Source organism: Grampus griseus (genome assembly GCF_964374135.1).
Source record: "Grampus griseus genome assembly, chromosome: 20".
NCBI lineage: Eukaryota > Metazoa > Chordata > Mammalia > Artiodactyla > Delphinidae > Grampus > Grampus griseus.
Genome location: NC_139014.1, coordinates 4,963,604 through 4,976,740, shown reverse-complemented (window position 1 = coordinate 4,976,740; position 13,137 = coordinate 4,963,604). Strand labels below are relative to the sequence as shown.

General features: G+C 49.6%; 1 protein-coding gene across 2 annotated transcripts in view; it reads left to right on the top strand.

Moving 5' to 3' along the window:
- The window catches only part of SLC39A11 (solute carrier family 39 member 11), a 335,571-nt gene extending 331,985 nt beyond the window's left edge, over nt 1-3,586 (top strand). For both annotated transcript variants that reach the window (XM_082679605.1, XM_082679604.1), the window contains exons 9-10: nt 746-904; nt 1,939-3,586. In XM_082679605.1, the coding sequence (XP_082535731.1) occupies nt 746-904; nt 1,939-2,017 (238 nt within the window). In that variant the 3' untranslated portion in view covers nt 2,018-3,586. The remainder of the gene's footprint in view (nt 1-745; nt 905-1,938) is intronic.
- Nucleotides 3,587-13,137: the final 9,551 nt, after the last annotated feature.

Here is a 13,137-nt window from a genome sequence, read left to right as displayed (position 1 = left end):
TGGGAAATGTCCGTACCACTCCAGTCAAGTGTCCTGTCCTTCAGAAGACAATGTAGCCATCAACCGGTGAGTGGGTATATAGCATGTGGTGTGTCCACACAGCGGGATATTATGCAGTCATCAAAGGAGTGAAGTACTGATAGTTCTTACAACGTGGACGCACCTAGAAAACAGGATGCTAAGTGAAATAAGCCAGTAAAAAGGATCCCCTATTGTATGACTCCATTTATAGGAAATGTCCACAGTAGGCAAGTCCCTGGAGACAAAGAGCAGATTAGCGGTTGCCAGGGGCTGGCGGGAGGGAGGAATGGGGAGTGGCTGCTAGTGGCTGTGGGGCTTCTTTCTCGGGATAATGAAAATGTTCTGGAATTAGATGGTGGTGAAACGGTTGCACAACCTTGTGAATATACTAGAAACCACGGAACTGCACACATTAAATGGGTGTGCCATTTGGTATGTGAGTTATATCTCAGTAATGTCATTATTTTAAAAGGACAATGTGGAAAACTTAAGACTCTAAAATAAACCTGGGAGGGCTGTCTCCTGGAACTCTGTAATAGGGAGTGGGGAAAGGAGACAGAGGTGGTGTAAAAACAAACAAAACCCAGCAAAGTGCTTTGGCACTGCCACGCCGATGTGATGTGGAAGACAATGCATGGTTTTCTAGAGCTGAGTCAGCAGTCTGAGCATGCCTGTGTCTGCTTGACCCTCCCCGCGGCGGGACATGTCTCTGTTCTCTCCTTAGGTACGGGCAGCTCAGCGGCATGGTGGAGCCTCTGGCCGGGGTCTTTGGTGCCTTTGCCATGGTGCTGGCGGAGCCCATCCTGCCCTATGCTCTGGCCTTTGCTGCCGGCGCCATGGTCTATGTGATCATGGATGACATCATCCCCGAAGCCCACATCAGGTGGGAGAGCTTCCCCTCCCCCATCTGTCCTTGTCTCTGTTCCAGCCCGGCTGGCCCCCTCCTCTAGATCTGCCCTGTCTTTATTTGCTACTCTGTTCTTTACTCCCACCCCTTCCAGCCCCTTCCCAAGATCATCCTCACCCCCCCCCCCCACCAACTGTGTTCTTTGAAACTAAAAGAGGAATAACGGGCAGTTGGGTGGAGAGTCAGGCCAGGTCATATTAGGCAGTGGCATACATGCCCTGCCCTCTACCCCCAATGAAACAGACTATTATTTTCTTATATTCTCTCTCTCTCTAGATTTTTCTGGGGCTGGAATGAGGGAGAAGTGAGCTCTTAAATGTTGACCACAGCTATTCATTCAGGTTCTCATTGTCTAGCTACAGGCCAAGTGTTGGGGGTGGAGGGTTCCTCTCTGTTTCATTATGGTTTTTATAGAAGAATGATTTTGAGGCTAGTATTCAAGGTCAGATTACATAATATCTTCAGGAAATCGTTGCTGCTTTTTATTATTCAAGCATGGATTGCAGAGCCATGATAGGTGACCTTGAGTAAGTTACTTACTTCTCTATGCCTCAGTTTCCCCACAGTAAAATGAGGATAATAATAGTACTGATTTCATGTGTTTATCCTTTGGTATTACATGAGATAGTCAGTTTGCCTGGCATACATATAGTAAGCCCCAATAAATGATACTTATTATTTATTGAAGTATAGTTAATTTACAATGTTGTGTTAGTTTCACGGGTACAGGAAAGTGATTCAGTTACACATAGATAGATAGATATTCTTTTTCAGATTCTTTTCCGTTATAGGTTATTACAAGATACCGAATATAGTTCGCTGTGCTATATAGTAGGTCCTTGTTTATTTTATAAATAGTAGTGTATCTGTTAATCCCAAGTCAATATTATTATTATTAATGGTAGTAGCGTATTTCTCTTGGAATTGGACATTGTGGAGGATGCTTTCAGCCTGGACGCTGTCCCGCAGTGCATCAAAGTCTTCCTTTTCTTCCTTTCCTTCCCTCCTAGTGGTAACGGGAAACTGGCGTCCTGGGCCTCCATCCTGGGTTTTGTGGTGATGATGTCGTTGGATGTTGGTCTGGGCTAGTTGCTGAAGTGCCTCGGACCCCGGGAAAGGCAGCACGAGGAAACGGCCGGGATTGGCTTCTTCAGGACCACAGCCTCTTTCTTCACATCAAAACGTTTTTCCTTTCTCTCCTTTTTGTCTCATTACGCTGATTGACTCTGATCATGACAATTTTTAGTTTTCTTTTAAGGGAGATGGTGGTTTTATTTGGAATTTCTGGTAGTCACAGAACTACAGATATTTGCTTGGCCACTACATGGACTCTTTCTTCGGTGGGAAAACCAAGGACCTACAGATCAGGGAAGTCTCTGCTTTTGCACCTTTGGTCTCCCTCACTGGACTCAGTGGCAACTCCTCAAGGTCACCTACAGAAGCAAGCTACCAAGAGAGAAGTCTCCCAAGCATCTTTGCCTAGTGACTCAGAGCAGAGTGGCCAGGACAGCTCTTGTCTGTCCTTCCCGATCTTTTACCGTTGATCCTCTGTCCATCAAGACTCGAAAAGGAGCATCGTGGACAAAGCAACCTACTTCCCAAGGCCCAAGGAGGAACATACCTTCTTCTGCCTCCCCCGAGGGGGAGGCTGCATGGGGTGAGACACAGACAAAGGGAAGAAAAGCAGCTAGTCTTTCTCTTTTTTTAAGGCAAAGATTGACACTATTGAAATTAAGGGAATTAGGACAACTGTGAACACACAGTGAACCCTGTGAAAAGAGGACAGGGTGGAGCTTTGATCAGAGACCTCTGCTCTCTCTGATTCCAAGAGCAAACCGGTTTGCCATGGTTTCCAAGTCCCCTAGACATGTGTTTTGATAAGCTTATAGGCTTCATTTTTCTAAGAGACTTGGGGACACCAGCAAACTGCTAGAACTCAACCCCTTCCTTTACTTATGGAGGGAGCCACTTAAGCTCATTTAAGTGAGCGAAAGACATTTGGAATCTGCACTGGGTCCTTCTCTGTTGACTATTCGGTAACTTATAACCTGACCCAGAGCTCTTAAGCTGCTGTGTTGGATTTTGGCCAGAGAGCTCAGGATAAGAAAGGAAAAGCGGTAGGAAAAGAAGAGGTATTTTTACCATTTCCCTTTTAAAGTAAATTTGAGACAAGTCATCATTCTAAAATGACCCTAAAGAGTGACTTGAACGAGACTACTCCCTTATCCACACAGCTGCTCCATCAGGGGTGACATAACTTGTCTGCTTCCAGCATAGCTAAGGCCTGCCGTCCTCACTGGTCATCGGAGCCTTTGGGACCTTGAGTGGGCGCTGCTGACAAGGCAGGCAGCCCAGGAGGCAGGTATTCAGACACCGTGTGATCAATGCCTGCCCTGCGTTTACATGTGTCATTGCTGCCAAGGGTGAATACTCTGTTCTGGGAATGCCCTATAACCCTACGCTAGATCTATGTTCGTTCCTCCGGAGCACTGATGATCACAATTGAAGACACATTCAGAGGTTTGATTGGTGGAGGTTCGTTGGTTTGGTGGTTGGCATATGGGTATTTTTATGTCTTTGTATGTCGTTCTACATAATGCAGACTTCTTTCTGATGGACAAGACCTCATAACTGTGATTAATACCAATAAAGGGGATATTGTTGTGGATGACCTGTGCTACGTCCAGTCCTTTTCAAAAAGCTGCTTCTTTCCAGGGTTGATCATATAAAAGCTAACTAAAGTTAGTCCTAGTATCTACCCTACCCAACACCAGGAGAAGCAAAGGAAGGAGTTCACACGAGAAGGGCTAGCTAGATTTATGGTTGCAGACAACAGCATCCAACTCCAGCTTACTTAGGCAAAGAATTTAATGGAAGGTTATCAGGGAGCTCATAGGATCTATAGAGAATCGGGCTTGAAAATGGGTTGGATCCAAGAAAACTAGAGGTCTGGGACTATGGCCCAATCGCATCTCAAAAACAGCTTGATTTGGAACGCCATGGTCCCTCGAAACTGGACCATTACTCAAACTGCTACCATCACCACCATGGGAAGGAGCTCTAAAGTGACCCTGATTCTCTGTGTCCTGGCTTCACGTTCAGCATTCTGAGCAGGGCAGGACCATCTAGCTGGCAGAGTTTAGATCCTGTGCCCAGGAACTAACCGGTCTTGTCCTCTTATTAAGACTCACATAATAATGGATTTTCCAGTTTGGGGAATGAGTTCAGATGGTGGAGAGCCAAAAGAAGAAAAAAATAAGTTTATGACAGCCTCACTCTTTTGCTGTTCGACATCTACATATACTTTGATTCTTCGATTTTGTCTTAAAAACAAAAACAAACAAACAAAACTTCCTGCTTAGATAACGGAGCTGTCCCGAAACTTCAGAATTCCCCTTTCCCCCAGTGGCTAGCCGCCCAGTGGTGGAACACGCCCTTCTTGGATTCAAACAGTCTTAACCAGGTGGAGCCCAACGTTGAAGAGAGTGTGTCATTTGGTAAAATGCAGGTGGCACCATCCCCACTCTCCCTTCTTCCAGACCTGCCTAGTCTGGCTACGGGAGAAATAACACCACATTGAATACTCATTCTGGACAAATACCCATCTTAGCCAACAGTATCTCAGCCTCATTAGATATTGTCTCCTAGCTAGTCATAAAACCAAATCTTTAAAAATTCGTGTCACAGTTCAAAACAGATGATTGCTTCTGGATGGTGGGATCAAATTCAAAGGATATCTGTCTGTTGCCTCCCCTGTTTGTAAAGTGAATCCCTTGGTCAGAACTAATGTTATAGGATGCCACGATGATAGGATGGACAGGAAGGCTATTCTAAATCCAGACATATGAGCCTGCCTCTTCCATAACGGCAGAGGTCCAAAGTAATCGGTCTGCAGCCAAGCAGTGTGTGGGACCATTGGAGTGTCATCAGTATCCGGGGTCAGGGGTCAATCACCGATCCTATGTGCACCCATTGGCCAGGTCTGACGGATGATGGACAGCCAAGTGGTTGAATCCATGCATTGTGCCATCTTTGGCAACATGGCCACTTTTATTCTTGAATCAGTTGAGAAAGCAGCAATGTCCCCGGGGAAAGAAACTGTCATTCGTAGACAGTCTCGGCCACTTAATTAGTAAGAGGCTCCTCCGCAGTGGAGACTATGGGTGACCTTTCACTCGAGGGACAATTATTTCCACACTTGCCCCTTCCTGAGGGGCGCAGCCATCTCTGCCTCCCCAAACGTCTCTGTTACCAGACCTCTAATCTTGCTTCTTTCCAGTGCTTGACCATTTGTCCAGACCATTTGTCACAGTTCATAAACTGGTGTAGCTTCTTGCATCAAATCATCTTTCCTTCCAGGCAAAGCGGACGTAGAAATGTGTGCTTAGAATTCTGCCCACTGGGAGGTCTTCTCTTCACCCTCTACCCTCAGTGGAACTCTAACACCACAGCAGTCCATTTCTAGATGGGGCCGGCATATCAGCACAGCCATTGGTAAACTAGACTCAGCAGTTTTTCCTCTCTCAGTCACTTGGAAACTGTCTTTTTTTAAAGCTGCTAGCACCACTTACCAGGACTGCCTCTCGTCTCTCAGATCCCTGACTGTCTGATGGCAGAAACATCTCATTCCCTCAAGGCTTTGCCTTTGATGGACACCTTGACTCATCCCAGGGGACTGGTATGGGACGTGGGGAAGGCGGGGAAGGTATGGGCGTCTGGATCTTCTCTGGGGACATTCTCATCCTGCCGTGCTGACGGTGGGACCGGAAGGCCGTTGGTTAGACTGCGCCAGGCAGGGTGCTTCCCGCCCTCGTCATCTCCTTGAGTCCTCCTTGACTTCTATATTATAACCGCACTTGAACAGCGAGGCCGGGGAGGTCCAGGAGTCTTACTCGCCAGGGTGGTGCTGGGCAGCGGCAGAGTCGTTTCTGCTTTGCGCGGAAGATGCCCAAATTGACTTCCCGACCCCCCTCCTTAGGGCTTTCTTGATGCAACGTCCTTCACACCTCCACCTTCCATAAAAGTTGGTTGAATCCGTGGAAGGTGGCTAAGTGGGAGCCCAGGGGCTGTTCGCCTTTTTTTTCCTTTTAAATTGGGGTATGATTACACATACGAAACACACCGATCTTCTGTGTTTACAGCACTCAGGGTCGGCCCTGCGGCAGGGTCTTCCAGAGGCGCGGGTTCCCCAGCTCTCGGGTCATCTCCGCCTGCCTACTGTCCTGGGCCCGACTGGCCTGCCCGCAGGTGCGCTCCCAGCCCGGCCGCGCGTTCCCGGGGCGCAGCGCAGAGGATCTCCCGCTGGTGCCCGGGCGCGGCGCTGTTCACCTGCTTGGGGCGGGGGCGGGGGCGGGGGCGGGCCCACGGGGCGGGGCGGGCCCGCGGGTGGGCGGGGCTTCGCTCGCACGCACGCTGCCCGCTGCGTTCCCGGCGCCCCGGGACCCGCCTCCTTCCGTCGTCCGCCCGCGGAGGGTCGCAACCATTTTGCCGTGTGACGCCGCTGGGCTACCGCGGGGCCAGTCCACTCCACCAAAGGGACCCCTGGTTTCCCGGGGCTCCTGCCGACTGCGGCTGGTCACTCCCAGCTTGTCTCCTCCGATGATGGACCCGGGTTTGGGTGAATTTGGAGTTTGTGTAATTTGAGGAAAAACAGTACTCGAGTACAAAACACAAAATTAGGCCCAAAGCTTTGGAGGGGCGCCTGTGAGCCAGCGTCCTTGCAGTTCAGGCTTCGCTGGCTTTAAGGTAGGTGCACCTCTGGTCCCCGTGCGTGCTTTCAATTTACTCCGCTTGCCTGGGGGGCGGGGAGGCCTGCAGTCCTAGGGGAGTTCGAGGCGTCAGCAAAAACACTACTCCTCTGTAGTGAATTCCCGTTTTGACCGTCTTTCTAACACAGCTCAGCCCTGCAGCGTGTTCCTAGCAGGAGGAGGTTCCTCCAGGCGGGTTTAGTTCTTCCTCCTGGAGACTGGACTGGTTCCCCTCCCTCCAGCAAAGGGGCCTTACATGGCCACCGTCTGTCCCCAAGAGCTGTCACTGAGAGGTCTGCAGCTTCTGTTGGGGCTGCACAGCCTCAGGGCCCCCCAGTATCCTTAGAGCACTTGCTACTGCCTTCTGTTCCAAGACATGGAGGACGTGGGTGGATGGATGAGCTAAGAGGGCAACGGGATTATGTGGCCCAAAGACAGGCACATACGATTCTTTGTGCAGGGTAAACCTTGGAACCTGTATCCCAGCATCCCTGCACCCCATGATCCTTCCCCTAGTTAGAAGATCAGACTGGAAATTGTGTGGGATCTTTTCTGATGTAGCCCCCATTCTCTGGCAAACTAGGAGCCATAAAATTAATGTCTCTCACTGGCCTGTCTCCAACCAGCAGGGAGGGGTATGGATCTAGGCCCTTTGGAGCTGGTGAGGACCCAGCCCTGGGGATTAAGGCCAGGCTAGCATCTCCCTCCACTGAGGCGGGAGCCATGACCTCCAAGAAGCCCAGGAGGTGCCAGGGAAGAATGAAAATACAGCACAAGCTGGGAGGGTGGCGGGGACGGTGGGGTGGGGGAACGTGCAAAGAGAGCCGTTTTTTTCCAGCTTTCCAGATGTGCGGTAAGGGTGTGACAGGTGTCTCGGACCATTGCCTTTCAGGGATAGAGTTCAATATGCACTGGGGTCTGCAGCCTCCGTTGGTCACTACCACACCCTGGAAGGTGTCCCATGGAAAAGAACAATGAACTGATGTAAGGTTAGTACTTAGGTTTATACTTCATCAAAGGTTTTCTTGAACAGGAACCTGCTCCCTTCCTGCTTTTTCAGTGAAAATGCTGATTGAACTTAACGTGTGAAATTATAAGGAACGTGAAAGCGTTCGTGCACTACAAGCCTACAGTACAGGTTGAAGGAAAAAGGCCTGCTCTTAGATAAACGGCTCGTGAATCTGCAGGTTCTTCCACGTAGACTTTGGTCGCTTGGTAGGAGAGGGTCGTCGTATGAGTTCTCTGCTGTTGTATAGCAAGCGAGCACAAACTAAGTGCAGAGGTGTCTTAATTTTGGTCACTGCCTTTAGTTAGATTTAGGAGCTTGTGCAGATCAGCTCCCAACAGGATGAATTCCATGGCCATGGCTATCTAAGGCTCAGCTATTGGCTACACTTTGCAGGCCAAAGGAAAGGATAACAGTACCCCCCAAACAGAGTCCACTAACCAGATCTATAAGAGCGTATAGACCTAGAAGTTCCCAAGGATTTTTTTATATATATACCTTACATTCAAAATGTGTACCATAGACTTGTATGATAAAAAGAACAAAAATCTTGTAGGTCAAAATCAAGCCTTAACTTTCTTGCTTTGGAACCCAAACTTGGACACAAAGGAGATGTTTCAGGTCATCTGGCGGAGGTGAGAATGATTTATGCTGTGGAAACCAGAAAGGTTCATGAACCCATGTGGTCCTCCTTCCTAAGAGCTGTTTCCTTACCCAGTAGGTTATGCCCGCTTGGGGGGAGGAGGTGATGTAGGTGTGTATTTATTTAATGTAGAATTCTTGGCAAATGTAAAATTCTTGGCAAACCTGTCAGGTTGGCAGGTGCTGAAAAGTAAAATCCTCTTTTTCCAAGCCAGAAAAACTCGGGTGCCAGTTTCCCGTCCTTCTCCTCACGGCGCCACCAGGCAGAGGGCCACTTCTCCTAGCACTCGGGGGACCCAGGCACCAGACACAGTGAAAACCTCTGGCTGGATGACACAGCCGTCAAGGTTAAAGGGAGAGCCGGATTAGATCTTTTCCTCAAGGGGCTCTGTCATCCTGAATATTTGTTGTGAAAGGCCAGGACGCAAAGGGGTGCATGGTTTAAGCTCATCTTAAGGTTAGGGTCGTGGTAGGGCTGGCGGAAAAGGGCAGGTAGGAAAGGAGAGAAGGAAGTTAACGGGGATGCAGTTGGCAGCATCGCCACTGCTGGAGAAGTCTGCTGCTGTAGGCCTGGACGCCCAGACAACCTGGCTTTGGGAAAAGGCAAGATTCCCCAGGGGAGCGCCCTTAGCATTCACAGCGCTGACTGCACATCTGCATGAGAGGTGACAATGCAGATAGCACGCGATCAGCCTTGGCAGGGGAGCTCCTAGCAGGGCTTTGTGGTTTGGAAAAGTGCAATAAGCAAGTAGGGAACAGGGCTCCCCCGGAAACACGCCCTTCTCTGCCGCACCCAGGTGCCTCCCACTGTCAGCTCAGCATCCATTTCCTCCCTTCTTTTACTGGTCAGGGAGGCTGGTCCCAACCGTTGGGCCCCTGGAGTTATGACCCATCAGCTCCTGATGCTGTGTTGCTCGGTCACTGACTTCCTGCGTTGCCCGTGTCTCATGCATGGGTCAGTACCATTCCTCATTTAGATTTTGTTGGCAAGTATGAAGAGGGGTCAAGCCAGCTCAGGGTGTTAGATGCTTAAATAAGTTGAGAAGGTTAGGATTTTGCCAGTGAGAAGGAAAGCTAGCGCCTATGCATTCGGATGTCGAGGTGTTATGATTCAGGCGTTAACTGGTGAGTTTTGATATTAACCCTCTAATCGCCACCTCAATCCGCTAAGAACAGAAACAGCCCGAGGAAAAGATTCGGCAGATACCGTTAGCGTGAGCAATGTACCAGTTAAAAATGGAACCGCCGCTCTCTCAGAACTCCTACAGAAGTAATGACGGTGTCCTTCAGGCTGTTGTGATGCTTTACCTGGGAGGACTAGGTGACGAAGAGTGATTTTTGCCCGTCATGCTAGCTAGCCGATCTGCCCTTCTGCTCAGGAAGTCTTTATGACATCTCCTTTATTTTTCTCCCTCCCTTCCTTCCTTCCTTCCTTCCTTCCTTCCTTCCTTCCTTCAATTTATTTTATTGACGTATACTTGATTTACAATGTTTTCTTAATTTCTGATGTATAGCACAGTGATTCAGTTATACGTATATATACATTCTTTTTCATATTCTTTTCCATTATGGTTTATCCCAGGATATTGACTATACTTCCCTGTGCTATGCAGTAGGACCTTGTTGTTTATCCATGCTCTATATACTAGTTTGCATCTGCTAATCCTAAACTCCCCGTCCGTCCATCCTTCCCCACCCCCGCCCCCTTGGCCACCACCAGTCTATTCTCATGTGTGACGGCTTCTTTAAAACCATCCCTACAACTTCGATCACAGTGTGTCCTGAGTTTAGGAACTGCCTTCAGTCGCCCGAGCTCTACTCTGTGACATAAGTCTGTACTACAGCAGACATATTTCGGGAGTCAGTGTCACTAGATGCTGCTCTGGAGTCCTACCAGAAATGCTGAGTGGTGCATTGTTCAACATGAGCAGGGACTTCCTCCCCTTTATAGTCTGGTTAAAAAAACCAAAACCACGTCTCTTTTAGCCACTGCAATGTAAAAGCAAGGCCAGGTCTGATCAGTTGCCTTACAACGCCTATGTAAGTTCTTAACACTGGCAGATTTATTCTTTACTCATTTTTTTTTCTCTTTGAAGTCTGTTTTTTGTTCAACTTTTTATTATGAAGAATTTTGAACCTACACTCAAGTAAACCGGAGAGTGTCCTGAACCCCATGTATCCACCACCCAGTTCTGACAACCATCTCCCCCTCGGCCAGTTTGGCCCCCTTCACCTCCGTCTTCCTCATTATTTATTTATTTATTTTTGTATGGGTGTTGGTTGGTTGTTTTTTTTTTTAATAATTTCTATTTTGTTTATTTATTTATTTTTGGCTGCTTTGGGTCTCTAGTTGGAGCGAGCGGGGGCTACTCTTCGTTGCGGTGCGCGGGCTTCTCATTGCGCTGCCTTCTCTTGTTGCAGAGCACGGGCTCTAGGCACACGGGCTTCAGTAGTTGCAGCGTGGGCTCAGTAGTTGTGGATCGCAGGCTCTAGAGCACAGTCTCAGTAGTTGTGGCGCACGGGCTTAGTTGCGCCGCGGCGTGTGGGATCTTCCCGGACCAGGGCTCGAACCCGTGTCCCCTGCGTTGGCAGGCGGATTCTCAACCACTGCGCCACCAGGGAAGCCCTTCCTCATTATTTTTAAACAAACAAACAAAAAAAGCTGAGACATTGTGTCATTTTATGCATAAACAGGTCCGTGTGTATCTTGAAAAGGAAAGGTTTTTTCTTAGACACACACAGAGGAACATTATATAATTTACTTTAAATATTGTATATGTCTTACTCCCTCTCTTTAAGTTGAGCAGTGGCCTTGGGTCAAAAACAATAAAATATGACCCAATATGATTCAGCTCGGATATCCTGTATTGCTAAAGGAATTTGTGCTTTTCTCAAAACTCATTCACTTTCTCATTTCCTTCCCGTAAAGAAGCCTGTGGGGTAAAAGCCTGGGGAATGGGGTCCGGGCAGTGTGGCTGAGTTGCTGCTAATTGTAACTCTGAACTCACCTGGCACACACGGCCTGGGCAGGTGGTGTCAACGACCCCACCGCAGAGGGACACACTCTCCTCTCCCGTCCCTTCTCTCTGTGTTGAGTGCTGGGGCCAACCTAGAATTCTGTGAAGAAACAGTTGTGTGCCCAAGGAAAGCGCTTGTGTATTCCCGGCCACAGTGACTGGCGGTCACGTGGATGGAGAGTGGCAAAGGAGGGGCTGGCCGGACGGAACAGGGCCGCCAGGGATGCTTCGCAAAGCTTGTCGCAAAATACACATATAACCTGGGCAGCATCCGCAGAGGCCACTTCTGGTTCTCTTAGGACAGAAAGCCCCCAGACTTCTATAGAGCCCGCCACCTCTCTGGCTACAAAGGACAGAGTTACACCTTTCTGGCTGGTGTCACATCTGTAGGGAGTCTCATTCGGGAATTCAAACTTCCATCCTCCCTCCTTCCCGGGCAGCGTTCTGGGACCTTAAACTTCTGGCCACGTGAGCCAGGGGTGGGGACGTGCCCTGCACACGTGCCCATCCTCTGTGCCCGAGTAGCTGGGAGATCCCTCTGCCCACGTGGGAAGACGATTTTTCTTAGTGCAGCTCGCTCAGGGCTGGTTTTTAGAAAGGATGCATTGGAGTTCCAGGGACACCTTCTCTGGCCCTGCTTGGCTTCTGGGACTGAGAGCTGGTGCCCTGCCCTCCCCCCGCCCCGCCCCCAGCTTACCCGGGTCCCCACCCCGGGCTTGTCGGAGGTTGACTGACACTTTGTGTGTCAGCTCGCGCTGCCTGCTGGAAGCCTGGGGCTTTGCCGGAGAATGTGGATCGTAACTCGCATTGTGTGCGTCGAGGGCCCTGACAGGCGCTGATGGATTTGGCCTCCTCGTGGATCCCGAGAGCTCTGGGCAGGGACAAAGGGGTGCATTGTTTGGTGGGGCAGGCCCCTGCCTGCAGACCCACTCATTTGCCTGATGGTGGAGACAGGTGTATCACAGGCTCAGCGTGCCAGAGCGACACTGGGTGATTAAGATCTTGGCTTTGTTCCCCAGGGCCAGGCTTAGAGGAGCAGATGTGCAGAGAGGAATGGCCGTGGTCACTCTCCTCTCCCTGGAGACCGGCCCCTGACTCTTCTTCTCTTAGTTTGCTCTTTGGGGTGCTTCTCCTAAAAACAGCAAGTTGTTGGGATGGGAAACTTTGGATCCTGTCCTGACCTCTTGCGCTTTTTAGCTGCATGGGGACGAGGGGGGCACTGCACCTCCTTACCTGTTGAGCAGAGGCTGTGCTTCCCGTTGGTGCCCTCAGGGACCATTTCCCGTCTCCCAGGAGACTCCTCCAGCCTGACCCACCCCAGCCAGGGAACATCGCCTGGGTAGGTGTTTTCCTTGCACCTCTGGGTTGTTGCCATAGTGCTCCAAACTATTTTCATCATTTTTAAAATTAAAATCTTATTTTTATTAAGGACCAGGTAACTGAAGCGTAATCAGTCAAACAGTGTGATAACATTTTTAAAGAAGTGCAGCCGTGCTCTGCCTTCCTCTTCCTCAGCTGGGAATCTCTTTCCATTTCCCCCTCCTAACGTTTCCCAGCACCATGCTTGTCCTCGCGTCACTCCCTGTTTTGGTTTCAGACATTGTCTGTCGACTTCTTACCTTGGAAAGTGACAGTTCCCTTAGCTTTCGATTGAGCTTCATTCAACAAAAGCCTCCCTACGGAAGCTTCACCAAACGAGGGTGTGTTTCTCTCTCGTAATTTAAAATGTGATCGAGGTCCAGTCTGGGATTGGAGCAATGGCTCCGTGGTGCCGTGGGGGGCCCCTGCCTCCTCTTA